This window comes from Gopherus flavomarginatus, chromosome 12 (assembly GCF_025201925.1).
Source record: "Gopherus flavomarginatus isolate rGopFla2 chromosome 12, rGopFla2.mat.asm, whole genome shotgun sequence".
NCBI lineage: Eukaryota > Metazoa > Chordata > Testudines > Testudinidae > Gopherus > Gopherus flavomarginatus.
Window position 1 is genome coordinate 5828012 of NC_066628.1, and position 22513 is coordinate 5850524.

General features: G+C 56.1%; 1 protein-coding gene and 1 long non-coding RNA gene across 5 annotated transcripts; one reads left to right on the forward strand and one right to left on the reverse strand.

Annotated features, from left to right (window-relative positions):
* Positions 1-1489: 1489 nt before the first annotated feature.
* ATAT1 (alpha tubulin acetyltransferase 1) lies at positions 1490-22490 on the reverse strand. 2 transcript variants are annotated; one of them, XM_050919514.1, is made up of 8 exons: positions 22307-22490; positions 19913-20014; positions 19314-19359; positions 14721-14792; positions 12655-12874; positions 5413-5525; positions 3503-3548; positions 1490-3093 (listed from the first exon to the last, which is right to left on the reverse strand). In XM_050919514.1, the coding sequence occupies exons 1-8, from the start codon at positions 22457-22459 to the stop codon at positions 2763-2765; spliced, it is 1083 nt and encodes a 360-aa protein (XP_050775471.1). In that variant the 5' UTR covers positions 22460-22490; the 3' UTR covers positions 1490-2762. The 2 variants fall into 2 exon arrangements, with proteins under 2 accessions (XP_050775471.1, XP_050775472.1); XM_050919515.1 differs by lacking the exon at positions 3503-3548 and having other exon boundaries at positions 2992-3093.
* On the forward strand, positions 3546-5139 carry LOC127032360 (uncharacterized). Of its 3 annotated transcripts, none has more exons than XR_007768762.1 (4): positions 3546-3839; positions 4361-4444; positions 4769-4897; positions 4963-5139. It is a non-coding gene; the product is annotated as an uncharacterized LOC127032360 (long non-coding RNA). The 3 variants fall into 3 exon arrangements; XR_007768764.1 differs by having other exon boundaries at positions 4769-4832; XR_007768763.1 differs by lacking the exon at positions 4361-4444 and having other exon boundaries at positions 4814-4897.
* Positions 22491-22513: the final 23 nt, after the last annotated feature.

Below are 22513 nucleotides of genomic sequence, written 5' to 3' on the forward strand. Positions count from 1 at the left end.
AAATCATGGCTTCATCTGATAATACAGATATCTATTAAAATAGCAAATACCCGAAAATGACCAAAATAGTTACCGAGAAACCTAAAAAATGCACAAACCCCCAATCCTCTAAAAAAGTGCTCCTTGGCACAGAACTCCACCCAACCCCCATGCTGAAGAAATCCACCGATACCATCTTCCAACTCAAATCATGTGTCAAGTGCCCCTTCAAAGCCACTCTTGAAGACTCTGCCAGGACTTTTGCCAGATCCCATTCTCAGAATCCTGCCCGTAATTGCTTTAAGCAAACCGTTACGATGCTGCAAGCAAGTGAACACATGCTTAATTAAATCAATGGGTGCTTGTGCTTAAGGTTAATAACAAGATCTCGCTGTCATCATGGGGCTGTTGCAGATCCATCTGTTCGCTGGTTGGTTTATTTCAATCTCTTTAAAAGGCCCGACCCCCCTGCCATCATAGGAGTGCAGAGGCCAGAACCAGCGGGATGGGAAATGTAAAACCCCCGTAGCACCAAATCACTAGGATATGCAAACAATCGACTGGGGCTTGGCCTTTTCCATACTGGGATCCCACTCCTCTCTGCCTGCACTCCCCAGCACCATGGAAAGGGGCAGTGGCTCCCTGCTATCTGATATGAGTCACAGCCCTTATCTTGAGTATCTTCCATGGACCCCACCCCCTCCATCTCTGGCTCCACCCCCTTCCATTGATGTTAACTCTAACGCCCCAGCAAGGAGCAGCCAGGGAGTGGGGGCCTGGGAGGCGGGGCATTGAGAGGCTTAGAGGAGAGAGAGATGGAGAAAGAGATGAATGATGGTGTCTAGATGAGGGAAGAAAGACAGAGAGCCAGGGAGGCAGGGGGATCTCCTCCCCACAGATGTCCTGCCCCCCACAGGAATGTATCTAGGGTAGGGCACTTGGGTGCTCTGCTATGACCCATGGCAGCATTTGACTCAGAACTAGTTGAAAAATGAGGGGGTGAGGGAGAGAAGCGGTTCCCCGGGAAAACATTCAATCTTTCAGCAAAAATTCAAATAGGAAACATTTAGTCTGAAAAGTGAAATAGTTCGATTTAAGCAAGCTACTACAGTGCCTCTTGGGAGTTGTACTTCGGGTGCCTTCAGGCCAGGCTCCCTCGTTGGACTACATCTCCCATGATTCACCAGTCTCTCAGGGAAGAGAGGCAGATGCATCACGGGAGTTGCAGTTCAGAAGGGTTATTCTGCTGTATCCTGGGCCTCCACTGTACATATATCCCATGATGTACCATGAGTAAGGCTATGTTTTGGTCATGGGTATTTTTAGTAAAAGTCATGGACAGGTCCCAAGCAGTAAACAAAAATACACGACCCATGGCCTGTCTATGACTTGTACTATATACCTCTAACTAAAACTTGGGCCAGGGTGCCGTGGGTGCTCCAGGGGCCAGGGCCACCAGAGGTGCTGGACGGATGGCCTGGGACCCCCATGGGTGGGGGGTGGGGGGTGGGGGGTAGGGGTGCACTGCCTGGACCCCTGCTGGTGCTAGGTGGGGTTGGAGGGACTGGCAGGCTCACTACCCGACTCCGCGCAGCTCCCCGGAAGCAGCCGGCATGTCCCTGGCATCTCCTAGAGGGCGGAAAGGCCAGGGGGGCTCCGTGCACTGCCCCCACCACAAGATCTGGCCCTGCAGCTCCCATTGGCCAGGAACTGCAGCCAGTGGGAGCTGTGGAGGTGGTGCCTGCAAGCAGGGGCAGCATGCAGAGCCCCCTGGCCCCTCCATCTAGGAGCCGCAGGGACATGCTGGCTGCTTTCGGGGAGCCCCCCCAATCCAGCTGCACCGGTCACTGCAAAAGTAATGGAATCTGTGACCTCTGTGACAGATATGCAGCCTTAACTGTGAGCTCTTCGAGAGGGGAGGCGGTTGCATCATGGGAGCCCCTGATCATGCTGCATAATGGGAACTGTAGTTCAAGTGTCTTTGTGCCCCCACATTCTTCCCTAGGCTGGGCTTTCTAGAGAGACTACATCTCCCATGATTCACCACAGTCTCTTGATGAGGACAGGCAGATGCATCATGGGAGACATAGTCCAGCCAGGGAGCCTGACCCATAGTTGATAATGGGGACATGAATAAACTGAACTACAACTCCCATGAGGCTCTGCGGCAGCCTTGCAGAATTGAAATATTTTCTTTTTTTGAGGTGGGGGGGAGGGAATGGAAATTCCCCACAAGGAGCAGTCGCTTTTCATGGAACAATTCCATCTCATCGAAAACCCAATTTCCCATCCAAACACGAGTTTAGAGAGAACCTTTCCCACTGTCCAGCTTTGATGTCTCCAGCTCTGCGCCCTCCACGCAGTGACCCCTCCCTGGCTCCTCTCTCCCTGCCAACTACCCCCTGTGCTAACGAGAGTGAAAACACCATGGGGCGGAGGGGAAGGGGGAGGACGCTGGTGCCTGGTCTTGGGGCCTCCTTTTCTCTCCCCAAAAACCTCATGTGACAGCCCCTCCAAAACTTTCCAGACAAAAGCCACCAGGGGCTGTGATGGACCAGGTGGAATTTCAGGGTAATCCTTCCAGCCAGTAGAAGATCAAGCTTATACTGGGATATCAAGCAACATGGGCTCATTGGTCCCGGCACGGAGGAGGCAGGATACCAGGCTAGATGGGCCCATTGGTCTGTCTGGTGCAGTAGAGAGGAGCCAGGACACCCGACTAGATGGGCCTGTAGGGTTGGAGCTCTGCAGCCATGCTGGCTTTCTGCTATCTGCCCCCCTGCTCACCAGGGCCTGGTGTTGCGACATTCCTGCTTGTAGCGGATCCATTGGGCGTCCCGTGACATTCCTGCTACTGTCCAAGATAGCGGCTTACCCCATGGCACTCCAGCTCGGTCATACCACCTGCTGTCGAGCCGTGGAGGGAGGCAGTCCACAGGATCTTCTCGGCCCGAGGGCTTTGACTCCGAGGCCGCTCGGATGCCTGGGTCTTTAGTTCTGTCCGTCAGGGCCGGCTCGGTGGGAGGGGAGGTGCCTGGAGAGTGACGGACCATCCCACCTGGCTGGGGTAGGAGGGCTGGATGTGATGGGCTGGTGATCATTGTGTTGTCCAACCTGACAGAGAGAGAGGGAGGCACCAGTCAATGCCGGGGGTGGTGGTGTCCCCTCGAGTACTGATAGAGTGTGGGTGTGGGGGGGGGAGTGATGTGGGGAGCACAGGTCCAGGGCAGTGGATCAGAGGGAGGGGAGGGCTCCCAGCAACGAGGGAGGCAGGCCGTGTGAGGAACAAAAGCCAGAGGAGAAGAGATCATGGAGGAGTCCCAGAAGTTGGGCATGCTGGTGGCATGGGGAGCATAGGGAGGGATCCCAGCAGAGGGGAGGCTAGTGGGGTGGGGAACATGGGTTGGAGGCGAGTCATGGAGAGCTCCCAGAAGTGGTGGGACAGCATGGGGAGAGCAGGCTGTGGAGCTGGGGAGTGTCCTGGAGGGGTCCCAGAGACGGGCAGCGGAAGCAGGAATCTTACCGGCCGTCTGAGTCCTGGAGATTCCTTAACGGCTCTCGGCTGCTCTCTGGGTCAATGAGCAAAATGGGGAGTGAGCAGCAATTCTTTTAAATTCCCTGATGTTGTTCCCAATCCCCCCAGCTCCTACCCAACCACCTTGGGACTGCAGGGAGTGGGATCAGTAGCTGTGCTGGCCCCAATGTCCCACTAGGGGGCGCTGTGCTGCAGGGAGCAGGCTCAGTAGGCGGTGCTGTGCTGACCCCAGTGTGCTATTAGGGGGCGCCATGCTGCAGGGAGCGGGCTCAGTAGGAGGTGCTGTGCTGACCCCAATGTGCCACTAGGGGGCGCTGTGATGCAGGTAGCGGGCTCAGTAGGAGGCACTGTGCTGACCCCAATGTGCCACTAGGGGGCGCTGTGCTGCAGGAAGCAGGCTCAGTACAGGGTGCTGTGCTGGCCCCAATGTGCCCCTAGGGAGCGCTGTGCTGCAAGGAGTTGGAACTCAGTAGGGGGTGTCGTGCTGACCCCAATGTGCTGCTAGGGGGTGCTGTGCTGCAGGCAGCGGGCTCAGTAGGGGGTGCTGTGCTGTCCCCAGTGTGCAGCTAGAGGGCGCTGTGCTGCAGGCAGCAGGCTCAGTAGGAGGAGCTGTGCTGACCCCAATGTGCCACTGGGAGCGCTGTGCTGCAGGGAGCAGGCTCAGTAGGGGGTGCTGTGCTGTCCCCAGTGTGCAGCTAGGGGACGCTGTGCTGCAGGGAGCAGGCTCAGTAGGGGGTGCTGTGCTGTCCCCAGTGTGCCGCTAGGGGGCGCTGTGCTGCAGGCAGCGGGCTCAGTAGGGGGTGCTGTGCTGTCCCCAGTGTGCCGCTAGGGGGTGCTGTGCTGCAGGCAGCAGGCTCAGTAGGGGGTGCTGTGCTGTCCCCAGTGTGCAGCTAGGGGGCGCTGTGCTGCAGGCAGCGGGCTCAGTAGGGGGTGCTGTGCTGTCCCCAGTGTGCCGCTAGGGGGTGCTGTGCTGCAGGCAGTGGGCTCAGTAGGGGGTGCTGTGCTGTCCCCAGTGTGCAGCTAGGGGGCGCTGTGCTGCAGGCAGCGGGCTCAGTAGGAGAAGCTGTGCTGACCCCAATGTGCCACTGGGAGCGCTGTGCTGCAGGGAGCAGGCTCAGTAGGGGGTGCTGTGCTATCCCCAGTGTGCCGCTAAGGGGCGCTGTGCTGCAGACAGCGGGCTCAGTAGGGGGTGCTGTGCTGTCCCCAGTGTGCCGCTAGGGGGTGCTGTGCTGCAGGCAGCGGGCTCAGTAGGAGGAGCTGTGCTGACCCCAATGTGCCACTGGGAGCGCTGTGCTGCAGGGAGCAGGCTCAGTAGGGGGTGCTGTGCTGACCCCAGTGTGCCGCTAGGGGGCGCTGTGCTGCAGGCAGCGGGCTCAGTAGGGGGTGCTGTGTTGACCCCAATGTGCTGTTAGGGGGCGCTGTGCTGCAGGCAGCAGGCTCAGTAGGAGGTGCTGTGCTGACCCCAATGTGCTGTTAGGGGGCGCTGTGCTGCAGGCAGCAGGCTCAGTAGGAGGTGCTGTGCTGACCCCAATGTGCTGTTAGGGGGCACTGTGCTGCAGGGAGCAGGGAGGATGTGGGAGGCTCAGTACACCTGGCAGTCAGTGCTGACCCCAATGCCCAGTGCAGCAGGGTGTGGGGTGGAGGCTCAGTAAGAGACCAGTGAAGATGTGGCAGCACTCCGGCTGGCTCCCGGAGGCTGGGACAGGACCCCCTGAACTGCCAGGCTCCGGGGGCGGCTGCAGCCTGTGTGCTGGGCTTCGAGGTGGGTGGCTCAGAGCAGCGAGATGCCCACCTGCCAGGATGCCAAGGCCCGATCCCAGCCCAGACAGCCCCATCCACAGTGAGAGATGGAAACCCTGGCCCAGCTCAGGGTGGCATCCTGCACCTGCCCCACTCACCCGCTCTCCTCTCAGCGCCGCTGGCCACCCCCTCAGGCAACGGGGTGGGGTTCCTGTAGCGGCTGTAGGAACTCCGCTGAGCCACCAGGCCGTCCTGCCCCACAGCGCTCCCCCTGGAGGAGAGAGGGGAAGAGACGGGGGCAGGTGATGAGGAGGAGGTGGAAGGTGAGGGACAGGGGGGATGCCAGGCTGGGAGGGTGGGAGGATAGACATGGCATGGAGTCTCATGGGACTGAAGCACAGACAATGTGATGGAATGGAATTAAGGTGGGAGGTTCAGCAGGGGGCACTCTCCCCTCACAGGCGGTACTGACCCCATGGACCGCACCATGCTGAAGGGAACAAGGTGGCCGCTCAGCCTAGGGCGCTTCCCCTTGGCACTCAGTGCTGATGCCCTTGTTCCTGACAACCCTTGTGATCTTGAAAGACCTGCTTTGCACAGGGCCCTGTCCGAATCCCAACTCCGACACCTGCATTTCACCTCCCTGCCCTTCCCCCTACAAGATCCACTGACCCACTTCACTTCCTGTCCTAAATGGCTGCATGGAATCCTTGTGCAGCTGTTCCCCAGCTGTCCTGCTCCAGAGGTGGCTGTATTTCAGTGCTGGGTGAGTGACACCCATGCAGCGTCACTGTGGGGCTGTTCCCCAGCTGCCCCACCCGAGAGGTGGCTGCATTTCAGCAGAGGTGGAAATCACTCTGGGATCCTTGGAGGTGGAAGATGGTAGCCATGTTAGGGGTCAGTCTACTGGCCTGAGAGGATCCCAGCTGACACAAAGCAGCAAGGGCAGCGCCATCCTGGATTATACTCCAGAGCTCGGCAGCACCAAGGGCCCCTGGCTGGTCCTGTACAGACCTCAATCAAACTGCTGCACATAGCTTATTATTCAGGGCACCCAGCAGCTGGTGAAAGGGGCTGGCTGGGCAACCACTAGTGGTTCTGTACCCCAAGAAAGACCCACCCCTAGCAATGTGCTGCATACCTGCAGGGATCGATGACAGTCAATCCACTGACCCCATTCCCCTCCCAGAGTTGGGAATAGAACCCAGGAGAGTCTTGGCTCTCAGCCCCCCTGCTCTAACCCAATAGACTCAACTCGTCTCCCAAAGCCAGGGATAGAACCCAGAAGTCCTGATTCTGAATCCCCCCAGTTCTAACCACTAGATCCCACTCCCCTCCCAGAGATGGGAATAGAAGCCAGGTGTCCTGGCTCCCAGCCCTGCCCCCCTCTAACCTCTAGACCCCACTCCCCTCCTGACAGCACAGCCCTAGAAGATGGTTTCAGAGCCGAGATGGGCAGAGAAGTGCATCTGCCCTCCGCCCCTGCAGTGCAGCAATAAACGACAAAGGGTCCGTGGAAGGTTCTGAATAATAATAAAAAAAATCTCCAAACTTTATTGAAATGTAAACAAAAGCTCATGTTCCCGCGTTAAACTCTAACGACCGAAGGCAGCTCAGAGCCCTGGGTGGCTGGGGGGGGGGGAGACGGGGACAAACGGGGGCAGGGATCAGAGAGAGACGCTGTCAACCCAGTGAGCTAGCGGTGCGCTGGAAGGCTGGTGGACAAGGCCCTGAGCTGGGAACCTGGAGTTCCCAGCTCTGCCACTGAGTGGGTGTGACCTTCGGCAAGTCCTGGAGGTGCAGATCCTCCCAGGCATCTAGGCGTGTAACAGCTAGTGAGTTCAATGGGCATTGTGACGGAGTGGGGACTTTCCCTAGTATTTGTATGGAGGCCTGCATGTGCCTCAGTTTCCCCTGCATGTGGCACTAGTACCCAGTGGAGGAACACTGATTTAAGTTTCCTCTCAGGGCAGGCTAAGAGACATAGATGGGGGTCCCCTCCCCGCCTGGGTGGAACCAAGAGCCCTTAAGGAACTGGTGGAAACTGACCCAACAAGGGGGCCCGCGAGAAAGAACCGAGCTCCAGGGCTTCATGGATTTCCCCGCCTCCCTGCCAGGGAGCTGAGCAAAAAGCCCAGAACAAACGAGCGACAGGTGAAGGGCCGCCCAGAGGATTCAGGGGGCCTGGGGCAAAGCAATTTTGGGGGCCTCTTCCATAAATAAAAAACCTGCAATATTATAGAATACTATAGTCTCATGGGGGCCCCTGTGGGGCCTAGGGCAAATTGCCCCACTTGCCCCCCGCCCCCCGGGCAGCCCTGGAGAGGTGGGGGAGGAGTTCTGGCTTCTGGAGGAATCTGGGAGCGGAGGAAGGACGTCGGCTGGAGAGACACAGAGCCTGACCATGGAGTTCACTGTGCTTGAACGTTCTTTCCTCCACGCTGACCTAAGAACCTCCAGCTGCCGTGTGCCGGGTGACTAACCAATGGTTCCCTTGTTTGGAAAAGGCTGCCGCTGTCACAGTATTGACGGGGAGCACTGAGTACGGGGAAACTGAGGCATATGCCTCATTTAACTACTATAAAACATTCCCACTTCATCACAGGTACACCTCTGCCTTCATATAACGCTGTCCTTGGGAGCCAAAAAATCTTACCGCATTATAGGTGAAACCGTGTTATATTGAACTGGCTTTGATCCACAGGAGTGAGCAGCCCCACTGCCCCCGGAGCACTGCTTTACCGAGTTATATCCAAATGTGTGTTATATCGGGTGGCGTTATATCGAGGTAGTGCTGTATCTATATAGCTTTGAGGATCTAGGCATGAATTTCTCTGGCCTCAGTTTCCCCATCTGTAAAATGGGGAGAACACTCCTTCCCTTATCTGCCTGGTCTGATTGTCAGTTCTTTGAGGCAAGGCACAACAGGGCCCTGATCTCAGCTGGTACAAGGACTGTCTCTTCCTGTGTGTCTGTGCAGCACCCGGCACAACAGGGCCCTGATCTCAGCTGGAGCAGGGACTGTTTCTCGCTGTGTGTCTGTGCAGCGCCCAGCACAACAGGGCCCTGATCTCAGCTGGCCCTCTAGGTTCTAATATAATTTAAAAATAAGTGCACCAGATTCCGGTCAGGGAGGATTTAGAATCAAAGTTTTCCAGTGTTAATAATTATTAACTAATTAACACTTTCATTAAGCCTCATGACATCCCTGGGAGATAGGGCCCTAATTTTATCCTCATTTACAGATCGGGAAACTGAGGCACAGAGAGGGGAAAGGACTTGCTCAGTTTCACACACTGAGTCTGTGAAGAGACTCAGGGCTCTCTACTCCCAGCCTTCCTGCTTTAACCACTAGGTCCCACTGCCCTCCCAGAGCTGGGGATAGAACCCAAGATCCCTTACTCCCAGCTCCCCTGTTGTAACACACTAGGCCCCTGTTGTGCTCTCAAAACTGGGGATAGAACTGAGGAGTCCTGGCTCTCAAGCCCCCCTACTCTAATCCTATGAACAGCTGTGATGCCTTCAGGGGAACTGGAGCAAAAATAACTGAGAAGTCATTAACAGCGGTTCCCTTTGGGGGGCATCTGGCTACTGGCCGCATCCTCCGTAGATCCCTATCATGGATCTGTCAGCTGAAGGGACCCCTCAGAGGGATCTGGCAGCAGATAGTGGATCCCTCTTGAGGCTCTAGCCACTGGCAATTTGCAGACAATCTTTTTAGGAGGCATTTGTAATGGAGCCATGTGGCAACCCAGCCAATCAGGAAGCTGGGGGCGGGCTCTATTTGTTGGATTTAGCAATTGGCAACGTGTAGCGGATCGCCTTTGGAGGACGCAGGAGCCTCTCGGTCTTGGGTGTTGCTAAGGTGGGCCCCTTTTCAGATCCACCAATCAAAGAATCTTAGTTTGGTTTCAGTGGTTGGCAGCACGAAGTACATCCCTTTCTAACCCACTCAAGAGAATACAGAAGCAGATCTTAATCTGGAGTCAGCTACTGGTGATCTGCACTGGATCTCTTTTAGATCCAGCCACTGGGAAACAAGGAAGGAGACATATTTTGAACCCAGCAACTGGTAATTGGCAGCAGATCCCTTTTAGATCCAGCAACCACTCAAGACAAAGGGACTTTATTTCAGAGTCTTATGTTGGTGGGCAAGTGTGGATTTTTTAAAATCCACTGACTGCAAATCACATGGGCTCTCATTTTAAAACTAGGAATTGGTGACCTGCAGCAGATCCCTTTTAGATCCACCAATTAAGAAACATAACTGGTAATTGGTGATCAGCAGTAGACCCTTTAAATCCAGCAAGCATGAACCACAAGGGGCACCTTGCTCTAGACTCCACCCACATTGGATCCCACTTAGATCCATTGAGAAACACAAGGGGATCCTATTTCTGATGATGAGGTTAGCATTTGGTGATCCCTTTTAGATCCCACCACTCAGAAAAATAAAGGGATCCCCTTCTTAAGTCAGCAAATTAGTGGATCGCTTTTAGGTCCACCCACTAAGGAACACACATGGATTCTATCCTTAAGTAAGCCATTGGTGACCTGCAAGGGGACCTGGTTCTAGAGTGGATTGAGGAGATCTAGTTTGAATCCACTGGCAATCTATAGTGGATCCAGTTAGATCACAAGACAAACAAGGGGGTCCTATTTCTGAGTCTGCAGTTGCCAATTTGCAGTGGATCCTTTCCTTTAAATCCACCTACAGACAAACACAAGGGAGAGGATCTGATCTGTTACCAAGCAGCAGATCCCATTTCGAGATCTGGCACAGGAGGGACGATCAGAATCAGATTTCCCACTGGATCCAAAGTACAACATAGGCATATTTTAAAATAAGGGGGCAGGAGGGAGCTACTGTGCTATTGGGACCGGACCCCTCTTCGAAGGGTGCTTTAGGATCATTCCATAGAAAAACAAGCAGCCCAGGAAAAACACCCACTGAGCCCTGGAAATAACCCGGCGTCTGCGCCAGCCCGCCCCCACCCCCCAGAATATAAAAAAAGGGCTGGGGAGGAGCGATGGGGCTGAAACCCCCCCCCCTCGCCAACTTCTCAAGACACAAATGGACGACCAAGCCAGGGCGGGGGTGGGGGACACAGCGGCGATGTCAATGGCTGGTGTTTTCCGAGCGGGTGAGGGAGCTGGGAGGGGGAGGATGGGGCAGAGAGAAAGACAGAGAGAAGACAGGTTAGATTCCAGGCAGGCTGGGGGAAATGTGACCTAAACAAGATCCCTTCCCCCCCACCCAAAAAGAGAGATGGCTGGTGACTTGCGGTTCTTATCCCAGCTGCGTCGCCAGATGAGCTGAGCTATTGTGCGGTTCTGGAGGTGCAGTGGGAATGGCTAGAGGCGCCAGACATTGGGTCTGCTGGGCCAAATTCAACCGCGCTGCAAAAAGTGGGAATAACCCCCCCAACCGGCTGGAAAGCAAGAGGCAAGGGGCAACGCTGGGTGACTAGCCCAGAGCTGAAACTGGCTGGCAGTGATGTCAAGTGAGAGCAGCTCAGAGCACGGCTTGCACTGATCCAGACCTGGGCATGCAAAGCACGAGCGTGCAAAAGTTAGTGCAGCTTGCAAGGATCCAGCTGTGGGTGCACTTAGCCGGCCCCGGCCATGCAAAGGGGGAACCCGCAAAATCAGTGCAGCCCACATGGATCCAACACACTGAGTAGGCAAAGTGTGAGTGTGCAAAATCAGAGTAGTTCGCATGGACCAAACACTATCGTGTGCAACACAAGCATGCAAAAGCAGCATAGCTGAGGCGGATCCAACCTGGCCTGCAAAGCACAAATCTGGAAAAGCGGTGTGACTCACACTGGTCCAACATGCCAGCGTGCAAACAGTGAGTGTGCAAAACTAGTTGGCTTGCACAGATCCAACATGTGAGCATGTAAAAGTTGAGTGTGCAAATTCAGACTGGCTCACACAAATCCAACCTCTGAGTGTGCAAAATCAATGCATCTCGCACACATCCAGCATCTGAATGTGCAACAGGTGAACATGCAAAATCAGTGAGGTATGCAGAGATCCAACATGTGTGTGTGCAAACAGTGAGCGTGTAAAAACAGTGCTGCTCACACAAATCCAACATCTGAGCTGCAAAGGGTGAGCGAGGAAAATCAGAGCACTTGGCATGGATGCAACATGGTGGTGTACAACATGAGCGTGCAAAATCAGCACAGCTGATACTGATCCAACCTGGCATGCAAAATCAGTGTGGCTTGCACAGATCCCACACCACAGCGTGCAACACGAGTGTAACTTGTGCTGATGCAGCACTCGGTGTGAACATGCGAAAGAAGGTCTCCTTGCACCGATCCGGCACTCATACAAAACTAGTGTGACAGAGACCCACCCGTGACTCAGTGGGAACATGCAAAACTAGTGCACCTTGTACCAATCTGGGAGTTGCTGTAAATGGGAAAGCCAGTGCAGCTGGCACCAATCTAGCACTCGGTGCGGACGTGTGAAAGCAGGGGAAACAGCACCAGTTCGATACCTGGCCCGTGCAAATTGAGGGCAATCTGCACCGACTTGGTATTAGAGCGAACAGGCGACCCTAGTGGGTAGGGACCCGGGCCTCAGCGCGAATGGGTACAGCCCAGAGAAGGGGAAAATAAGGCCAATTCCCCCCAAGGCAGCACTTGGGGTGGGCGTGCAACACGTGCAGGATCAGGATAAGCATGCAAAGCAGGTGGTAAAGCCAGGGCTCGCCAAATGACGCAACTGCTGCTTCCACCTCCCCGGTGCTGAGAGACTCTCCCACATTCACAGCCCCACTGAGTCTGGCCCAGAGCAGGGAGGCCCCACATCCAGCCTGCAGATGCCCCTTCTGGTAACTGGGGGAGGGGACAGAGCTGAGCAGCTGGGCATTAGCGCAGTTCAAAACAGAGGGCCAGGAGAATGAGGAGGAGGGTCACTGTCTCCCTTACCGCCCCCACCCATGGTTCTTGGTTGAGTCAGAAGATGCCACCCTGCACCCACATCCCCCAAATTGCCAGGACAAGATGTCAGCCAGCAGCCCAGATACAAGATCTGTAGGACCAGAGGCCAGCCTGTGTTCTAGATTCTCAAGATCTCATGGGATTGGATGACACCCAAAAGCCCAGCGACCCAGATCTCCAGGACTGGGCACCGCCTGGCAGCTCAGATCCCAAATCCCCAGGAGCGGGCGCTGACAAGCAGCCAAGTGTCCTGCTAATGGAATCCACCCATAATCGGATGCCGCCCCTCTCCCTGTGACCAGATGCCACCCAGATCTGAATGACCCAGATCCCTGTGACCGGGCACTGCCCAGGAGGATGCCCTCCATAAAGGGACCCACGCTCCTAGGTACAAGGCTAGCTGAGTCTGTCAGGGTTAGAGCAGCAACATCCCCCACCCCGTACCTGGTTCTCCGCCTCTGGGCGGCCGGCCCGCCCTCCTCGCCGTTGAGCAGGTGGCGGGCGGCCGCGTGCGGGGGACAGAGGCGCAGGTTCCGCAGCAGCTCCTGCTCGTTGAGGAAGGGCTTGAGGCAGGTGCGAACTGGCGAGTTCCCCAGGCTGCTGGAGCGGGTCAGCGAATGCGACTGGTTGAAGGGCCAGGGTGGCTCCACCTCCTCCTTCAGGACTGAAGGGAGACGCCCAGGATCAGACCCTATGGCCCTGCTCCATACCCACCCACCCTTCCTAACCCAGGTACAGCCTGGGGGCCCTCGGGTTCCTGGATTAAAAAAGTGGGAGCGGGTGAACCTTGCAGAGTCATAGAGTTCTGGGGCCTCCTGTTGCTAGAGAGGCCCAGGATGTGTGACATAAGGGCATGTTAAGAAAGAGGGGCCCAGGTTGTTCTCCAGCTTTCAGCCCCCTCTTGTCTAGGGATGGCCCAGTGGGGAGGGTGCTTGTCTGGGCCTCAGCAGACCTGGGATCTATTCCTGGCTCTTCCCCAGGCTCCCTGAATGACCTTGGGAAAGTCACTTAGCTTCCCTGTGCCTCAGTTTCCCCATTTGCAGAAGGCAGATAATAGCAGGGCACTGTTTCCCAGGGCTACTGTGAGGTGCTCAGATCCTATGGTGATGGGGGCCAGATAAGATTGATAGAACGTAATACAGACAGCCCAGTCTATCTGCCCCTGCTGTGTGGTGGTAGCTGTGGGATGAACCCCTCCAGCTAGCAGTATGTGTGTGGAGGTTCCTAGTCTGTCCTCTCCAAAGTAGGGGACAGGAATCTGCCCTCCCCCATCAGAGGGGAGGTGGGTTCCCCCCCAACAGCTGCGGGAGCGGCTCCTGGAGAGGGCAGTGTGGCTGACAGCTGATTGGTGGGTGCCGTGGGATCATTGCGCATGGCAGTAAATTACCCTCCGGGGTATGCGCTGGGTGAGGGAGGCAAAGGGGGAAGCAGAAGGGGAGGGGACAGTGCAGGAACTGGGCTGGGGGGCAGAAGGGAAAGGGGAATCATTCTGGGGGCCCCCCCATTCCAGTCAAAGCAAATGGGGGAAGGGAGGGACATACTGAAAACCACATGTACCAGCAGCCTCATTTCGGGGGACCCCCTGTCACGGCCCTGCTGAGTCCAGGGGCCCCTGTGTGGTGACACTAGGCAGTGCAGGGTGGGTTAGTCAGGCTAGGGGCCCACAAGGTCCAGCAGCCTCAACCCCTGCTTTGATGTTCATTACAGCCAAGTGCTGCCTCTTCTCAGCCACTAGGGGCGCCACACTAAACCTCCTGGGATTGTTTGGGAACAGAGGGGCACATCCTAGGTGGGGACACTCCTGAGCCAGCCAGTCCCCCATCCACAAGCCGGATCACAGCAACTCCCTCCATCCCATTCCCCACTCCCTGAGCCAACCAGACTGCTCTGCCCCTCCCTCTGGGGCTGGATCTGAGTCAGCGCCCCCTAGAGGGGAAAGGCCCTGTATCTCATTCCCCACCCCCTGAGCCTGCCCGTCCCCCATCCACAGGCTGGATCAGAGTCAGCGCCCCCTAGAGGGGAGAGGCCCTGTATCTCATTCCCCACCCCCTGAGCCTGCCCGTCCTCCATCCACAGGCTGGATCTGAGTCAGCGCCCCCTAGAGGGGAAAGGCCCTGTATCTCATTCCCCACCCCCTGAGCCTGCCCATCCCCCATCCACAGGCTGGATCAGAGTTGGCGCCCTCAAGAGGGGAAAGGCCCTGTATCTCATTCCCCACCCCCTGAGCCTGCCCGTCCCCCATCCACAGGCTGGATCAGAGTTGGCGCCCTCAAGAGGGGAAAGGCCCTGTATCTCATTCCCCACCCCCTGAGCCTGCCCGTCCTCCATCCACAGGCTGGATCAGAGTCGGCGCCCCCAAGAGGGGAAAGGCCCTGTATCTCATTCCCCACCCCCTGAGCCTGCCAGTCCCCCATCCACAGGCTGGATCAGAGTTGATGCCCCCAAGAGGGGAAAGGCCCCATGTCCCATTCCCTGCCCCCCACGCTGGGCCGGCGCAATGGGTCTCTTACACTCTCGGTCTGTTAGAGAGTAGGGTTTTATCTCCTCCTCAGCACGTTTTGGAGGCAACTTCCTCACTGGAGCTGCAGGGAGAGGGTGAGAAAGGTCAGTCCCAGAAAGGCGGAGGCCAGAAGGGGTAACTACCACATCCCAGAGCTGGAGGTTTAAAACCCATCCTGGGCTCACCAGACGGCTCAAGGGCCAGCCGAGGCCTCTGCTTGCAGCCTTGGCTTTCCCGCGGAGCGCTCCAAACCAGGTCGTGATCACTCCTGGCCTAACTTTGATTGCCAGCTCTTTGGGGCGGGGCCCGTCACTTTGGTTGGGTCTGTACAGCGCCAAGCACAATGGGGTCCTGGGCTAGTAAGCGCTACCACAAACGCACCCCGGGGTCTTGGCCAAATCTCACCATGGCTGATTGCACTGTACTGCCTCTCTAAGCACCGCACCCTGTGGGTTTCCTTTCCTTTCCAAAACGTGTGCTGTTACTGTTCACCGTTAAAAAGATGCTGCGCCCCACCCGAGGTGGCTGCATCTCAGCACTAGCTGGCTGATCCCTGTGCCACGTCGCTGTGCGTCTGTTCTCCAACTACCCCAGCCCAGAGGTGGCTGCATTTCATCCTTGGATGATAGATCCTGGTGCAGCATCACTGTGCAGCTGTTCCCTCCCTGCCCCACCCCAGAGGCGGTTGCATCTCAGCATCTGACGAGCAATCTCTGTGCGGTGCTAATGTGCTGCTGTTACCCAGCTGCCCCACCCCGGAAGAAAGGGACAGGCCCCCCATTGCTTGAAACACTGACTGCTAGACTTGGCAAAGCCCTACAAAGCAGTGTGTAGGGCCCCCACCCATCCCTGAACAGGATATGGCCTCAAGGGGCATTAGCATTTCTGCCAGGAGGGGTCTAATTCGAGCAGAATTGGCTGAGCAGAAGCAACGTCCATCACTATTATATCAGCATTCCTCTAGCACTCAGTCACCGCTCAGGACCACGCTGTGCTGGGAGCCTCCAAACCCAGAACACAGAGACGCTCCCTGTTTTCAGAGACGCTCGGGCCAATCTTTCCAAGAGCAGCCTCTGACTGTAGCCTCCCTTGCACGTTTGGGCCTCTACCAGCTAGCAGCTGCTTCCTAGTTTCTAAGGGCTGAAGGGACACGTGTAATCTGAGCTCCTGGATAAGACAGGCCACAGAATGGCTTTGGAGTGATCCCTGGTTGAACCAGAGCAGATCTGGGGGGGAAAAAAAAAGGACCAATTCTTGATTTTAAAATCTCTGGTGGTGGAGAATCCAGCAGAGCACAGCTGGGCCAGCAGTTAATGCCCTTCACCGGTAAAAATGAACCAGTCTCAATCTTCCAGCCATTGGCTCCTGTTAGACCTCTGTCTGCTAGATCAGTGTTTCTCAAACTGGGGGTACCAACTCAAAAGGGGGTCTCAAGGCTACTGTAGGGCAGTCACGAGATCACATAAATTATAGGGTTACCCTACGTCTGGGTTTTCCCAGATATGACCTCCTTTTTGGTCCTCCAAGCTCCATCTGGGTGGATTTTTGAAATACGAACAAATGTCCGTAATTTTCTCTCGCTCGTCCTTTTTCCTTGTTTTCAGAGCTGAGTGCCCAGCCAGCAGCTGTCACTCTCGGCCGCCCAGTTATGAAGGGTGGCATTACCATACCACACCACCCTTACTTCTGCGCTGCTACACGGTGGCAGTGCTGGCTTCAGAGCTGGGTGGCCAGAAAGTAACTGCAGCTGGCTGGGCACCCAGCTGAAGGCAGCGCCGCCATCAGCAGCAGCGCAGAAGTAAGGAGGGCATAGTACGGTTACTTAGCTCTGTAGGGATTTGCACCGATGTTGCAAAAGCGACATCTGGTACCAAGAGTGAGGGGGGGGGTCGGCACAGCCTGAAATATTTTCAATGGGGGGCCCAGCAAAAAGAGTTTGAGACCCCCTGTGCTAGACTCAAGAGCCCCCTACTATCAGTTTTCTCTTCCCCCTGCAGGTACTGCTGGACAGTGATCAAATAAGGTGACCAGATGTCCCAAGATTAGGAGCTTTGTCTTAAACAGGCAACTCTACCCGCCGGCCCCAGAAAAAGAAAGTGTCCCTATTTTTCACGCTTGCCATCTGGTCAACCTAGGATCAAGTCACTCCTTCACCTTCTCTGTGCTCAGCTAAACTGATTTGCCCGAAGATCCACAATTCCCATGGTCTACAAGTGGCATTGTAGGTGATCAGCACCTCTGAGAGCCAGGCAGAGGTGTCTGGAGTCGGGCAGCCCACGACCGAGGAGCTGGAAATCAGAGGCCATTTGAAATGGTGGCCTGCGGGTGTTTCCGGTGGGAAATGGCAGCTGTCCTGAGTTTCCTGTTTGGTGCGGGTGGGAGACAAAGGACTCTCTTTGTTCCAGTGGGGCGGGGTTTTGAAAACACAAGGGAATGGAAATCGCATGACAGGGATAAAGTCGTCTAGATAGGAACAATGATTCAGTCGGTCTCTGCAAGTCCCCGGCTCAGAACGTCACGTCCCCTCCTCGCAAAGCAGGGTGAACTGCAGGGCTCGATCCTGCAGGCTGCCTTTCAATGACAGCTTTCAACCCTGGCACAGGATGGATTTGGGCGGCAGGGCGTGGTGTGGTTGAGTTGCCTCAAGGGGGCGACAGACAGCTGCTGGATTGGCCAGCCTGCTCCCGATGCTGCTACAGGTTAGGACTCAGAGCATGGTGCTGGGTGAATGATGGAATAGTGGAAGTCTCGACCTCTATGCCCCTATGTGGCACTAGGGGACGCTGTGCTGCAGGGAGCTGGGTGGGGGCTCAGTAGGGGGCACTCTCCCCTCAGTAAGTGCTGATCCACAGGGGGCAGTGTCCTTTCAAGGTGCTGATTGCTCACATTCAAGCAGGTACTCACTCTTCATTCATCTCCTCCTAGTCCCACTTCCACTAGCTTCCTTACACTTTTAAGAAAAATTCTTTTTTGCTTCCTGTCCCAAACAGCTGCTAGTCACTGTATTCATCACATCTGGCCCTATGCTCTGGTAGGACTATTAAACAGCTGCTATGCCCCATCCTCAAGGCGAGACAGTGGTAGGGGAGAGATCCCTGTGTCGCTGCACGCCTGTTATCCAATTGCCCCACCCCAGAGGTGGTGGCATTTCAGTGCTGGTTAAACTATCTCTGAGTGGCACTGTGGCATGGCGGTTAATCAGCTGTCCCACCCTAGAAGTGGCCGCATTTCAGAACTAGGCTGTGAAATCTTGCTGCCTGGTTGTTAAGGCGCTGCCGCAGCCCACCCCAGAGGTGGCTGTGTTACAGCTGTGGTTGCAATAACACTTCCCTTAGGTAACAGTCTGTCATTCTGCACAGAGGTGAATATGCTACGTAGACGGCAACGAGCTGTAATGTGCCACTTGCTCTGCACACGGAGATGCCAAAGCAATGGCAGGGAAGCTGGCAGGATGGGGTCAGATCAGCCAAGGTCTGAGGGGTCATCACAGGACAGAGGAGGACAGGGGGCATCTGTGTGGGGCTGAGGCCTAGATGCAGGGGAGGAGACACTCAGGGGGCGGTACGCGTTCTGTACAGCATTGAGGCTGCTTAGAGAGAGCGCCAACCCCAGGGCGACGGGAGGCCTGGCAGCATAGGGGCCAGGAACCTCAGGCAGGGAGGATCTCGGCGTGCTAAGAATGCACAAGCTCTCTAGGCGAGACGGGCACGAGCACGGGGAGAAATAGAGGAAGGTTAAGTTCCAGGGGCATTCAGTAATGCTGCCTCCTGCCCCTCCACCGCAGCTCTGAGATGATCAGTAGCGGGAGGAGCAGACGAAGGCAGCACAAAGGGTTAAATCCCACTGCCTCTGGGTGATATGAACGAAGTCAGCAGGAGCCTGTGGAACTCATGGACACGGGAGGGAGCTGAGGCCTAGAGTTTAACAGGAGTCAAACAGGTAGGGTTGCCTAAGGGTTAGCGCAGTGGGCTGTGACACAGGACACCTGGGTTCTATTTCCAGCACTGCCACCTGACCTGCTGGGTGAGTCATTTCACCGCTCCGTGCCTCAGTCTCCCATTCTGCCCTTTGTCCAAGTGAGAAGCATGATACAGCCGAGGTCCTGTCCCCTAGCTCCCTCTGGGGGGACTATAACTCCCAGATTGCACCTGGCCTTAAAGGGGCCACACCGCAATTTTTGTTTGCCTTTTGATCGTCACCCAGGCTAGCTGGCCCAGCTGTCCGGGAAGGGGGTGAAGAGCACCTCCCTCCTCAGCCCTGAAACCCCACAGGGCAGTGGAGAGACAGGACCACCAGGCGGAAAGCAGGACTGAGTGGTGCTGTTATTGCTCCGATTGGGAGATTTGCTGCCCCCTAGGTGCTGCCACTTGCCCTCCAGATTTGTGGGCTTAGCCCCTGGTCTAAACCTCAGACCTCTGGGGTAGCCCTGCCTACACAGTGGGGTAGCAGGACCAATGCTGACCTCCAGGGGACAGGCCGGACTTTGCAGCTGCAATCAAAGCAGCCCCCAGCTGGCACAGATCTGTGCAGGTTACAGGCTGCATGGTGGGGAAGCGCTCCTTGCTGATGGAGAAGGAGGTCCACCCACAGCCAGGCCACTCACCGTGCTGGTCGGCAAAGAAACCCTCGAAGATCACAAAGTTGTTCACCTGGGAGAAGCAAAGCCATGGACAGTGAGAAACTCCTGCCTCTGATGCCCCCTGCCCCCACTTCCCCACCCGGTGCCAGCAACCCTGGCTGCTGCCAGCCCCCACCCCACCCCACCCCTAACTCCCTGCTGACCCCACTGCACCTCAGCACCAGTCCCTGCTTCGCTCTCCTCCGTCCCCTTCCTCCCCAGCGCCAGCCTCCCCTGCCCCCATTCCCCTAGCACCTTCCCCCTCCGGATACCCTCATACACCTGCCTTTCACCAGCCTCCCCCTTGCCCTGCCCAGTCATGCTCAGGCCCCTGCTGCTCCAGGAGGACAAAGGTGGCCTGAAGCCACGTCCAAGCCCAGGAGCGGGGTCCTGAGAATCAGCCCCTCTGGCCCTCCAATGGGGCAAGAGCCTTCTCCTTTTCAGCTCCCCGGCACGGTTGGCAGCCAAGAAAGCAGCTAATAAATCACTCAGTACATGCCCCCCGCCATCCCCTGGGCACAATGGGGTGTGTCCATCCCCCACCCCCCAGAGGATGATGGGAGGAGCCGGAGGGCAAGACTCACCTGGGGGATGGTCCCCTGCAGGTTGTAGTGCTTGCGGAGGAAGCAGAGGAGTTTCTCCGAGGGGCGGTCCACAGCCAGCTGGTGGGGCTGCACTCGCTCGCGCTGCCAGCCAGACAGACGGAGAGGAGATGCAACCGGGGATTAGTCAAGGCCACAGGGTCAAGATTAAACACACCCACGGCACAAGCCACATCTTCAGCTAAGGGACTGACTAGCTCAGGGGGCGGGGCATGAGTAGGGCCCTACTAAATTCACGGCCATGAAAAACACGTCACGGACCGTGGAATCTGGTCTCCCCCTATGAAATCTGGTCTTTTGTAGGCTTTTACCCTGTACCATACAGATATCACGGAGGAGGCCAGCATTTCCCAAATTGCAGGTCCTGACCCACAAGGGAATTGCAGAGGGGGTTGCAAAATTATTTTAGGTGGGGTCACGGTATTGCCACCCTTACTTCTAGGCCGCCTTCAGAACGGGCGGCCAGAGAATGGCAGAGAGTGGCAGTTGCTGACCAAGGGCCCAGTTCTGCAGGCAGCCGTGCGGAATAAAGGTGGCAATACCATACCATGCCGTCCTTACTGCTGCTGCTGGTGGTGGCTCTGCCTTCAAAGCCGGGCTCCCGGCCAGCAGCTGCTGCTCTCCAGCTGCCCAGCTCTGAAGGCAGCATTTCCACCAGCAGAGGCGGAGAAGTAAGGGTAGCAGTACTGCGACCCCCCCTACAATAACCTTGTGACTGGACCCCCCCCCCCAATCATCTTGGGCCAGGACCCCTACAATTACAGCACCGTGAAATTTCAGATTTAAATATCTGAAATCATGAAATTTACAATTTTAAAAATCCTATGACCGTGAAATTGACCAAAATGGACCGTGAATTTGATAGGTCCCTAGGAATGGGACACAGGGCTTTCCTGCTCCACGGGGTGCCAGCTCCAGTCTGGTCCCAGGTTGGGAGACTGGTTGGGTTAGGGGGCAAGCAATGGGACACAGGCCCTTTCCCCTCTAGGAGGCACCAATTCCACTCCAGCACCAGGTCAGTAGCTGCTTAAAGTTGTTCCCACCTGTTGGCCCACATGTGAAAGCAGTTGGTGAGCCTCAACCCAGTTCCCAGTCACAACCACCACCTCTAACTGGCCACTTCCCAGCAGCTTCAGGCCTGGTCACAGACTCCTGATACCAGCCCGACTAGTGGTCTGGGATGAAAGCTCAGATGGAACAATGGGGTCCCCTAAAGATGCGAGAATACAGGCCCAGATGAATCAATGGGGTCACCCGTTGTGAGTCAGGAGCCCAAGGGGAGAACAGGCGGTTTAAACTCCTCAGAATAAGCGACTGTTCATTGGTTGTGAACAATATTACTGTGTATCAATATACGTCAAGGATGGTCTTTAATGAAAGCTTGTAGTGGCCTGAACTTGGTGGCTGTGAGGAGATCTGTGTACCGGCTCTGGTGATGATCATATGCATGTGTGTTGTTCAGAAAACTGTAACTGTAATCAGGACGCAACTACGGCATCGCCTCCCAACAGGAGGGTGAAGCAATCAGGCAGGGAAGGGCACCAAGCGTTGGCCAGCCCAGGGAAAGATCATGGGGGACCACTGAAGTTAATGGAAAGACACTGAAACTGACCAGAAACCCCCCGTCTTGGAAAACTAGGGGAGGAGGGAGTTTCCCACACACTGTGTAACCATGAATTCCCACAGACGGGGGGTGGGGGGAACCACAAAGCTTGTCCTAAAGGAAGAAGGCTTGAGGAAGTGAAGGCTATCCAGGGCTGGCATCTAAGCAGGGCGCTGTCTGTGGCGCACTAGGACAGAGGGCATGCTGGGAAACCGTTCAGGTAACTGGCATTAGGAGAGGGAATTTGGCTAATAGAAAAGCATAAAGCCTGAGCATAAAGCATAAAGCCTCATCTGCGTTGGCTTCCCCTCACTATTTCCCCCTTGGGTCTGCGATTTCTCTATTCAATCAACTTTTCCCTTTATTTGTCCCCCAAGCCGGTCTCTCAGGTGCAGCCTGTGTGACAAAGGGAACTGATAACTCGGGGCAGATTTCACCCCTTCGGGGGGCGGAGGGAAACCAGAGGGGAAAGGTGCAAGTATGGGGTAATTCAGAATTCAGGGACACAGGTTGGGGGGAGGGGGGGACTTGGGTCACCCTGCAAGGAGTAACTAGGTAGGTGGAAACCAGGGTGAGACCTTTGTGCCTGGAATCGGGCCTCTGAGCCATAGCACAGGACACGACAGAAGCCAAATTTACAAGGCAGGTGGTGCCAGATCCCCTTACTGGTCCGGGTGATCCCCAAACCCTCCCACCTGGTGTGGCAGGGAGACAGGAAAGGGGTGAGAGGGACCCTCCCAGACAGAGCAATTCCCTTGGGCCCCGGCTCTCACCTGCATCATGCACTGGAAGAGCTCCTTGCCGTAGCCGTGCCTCTGCAGTGACTCGTGGATATAGAAGTCCAGGACGCACAGCGGCTCCACCTCATTGTGAGCCCCATGGCGATCCTGGGGTGGGGGGAAAGAGGAGAGAGAATATGCAGGCATTGCTGAATAACCAGGGGGGGCCCAGAATAGGTGACCTTCCCTGAAATGTCAGAG

Coding starts and splice junctions, on each gene's coding strand:
- ATAT1 (XM_050919514.1), bottom strand. CDS start 22,459: ATGCCTGCATATTCTCTCTCCTCTTTCCCCCCACCCCAGGATCGCCAT. Junction 20,015..22,306: donor TCTTCCAGTGCATGATGCAG/GTGAGAGCCGGG, acceptor TCTGGCTGGCAG/CGCGAGCGAGTGCAGCCCCA. Junction 14,793..19,313: donor TTTCTTTGCCGACCAGCACG/GTGAGTGGCCTG, acceptor CTCTCCCTGCAG/CTCCAGTGAGGAAGTTGCCT.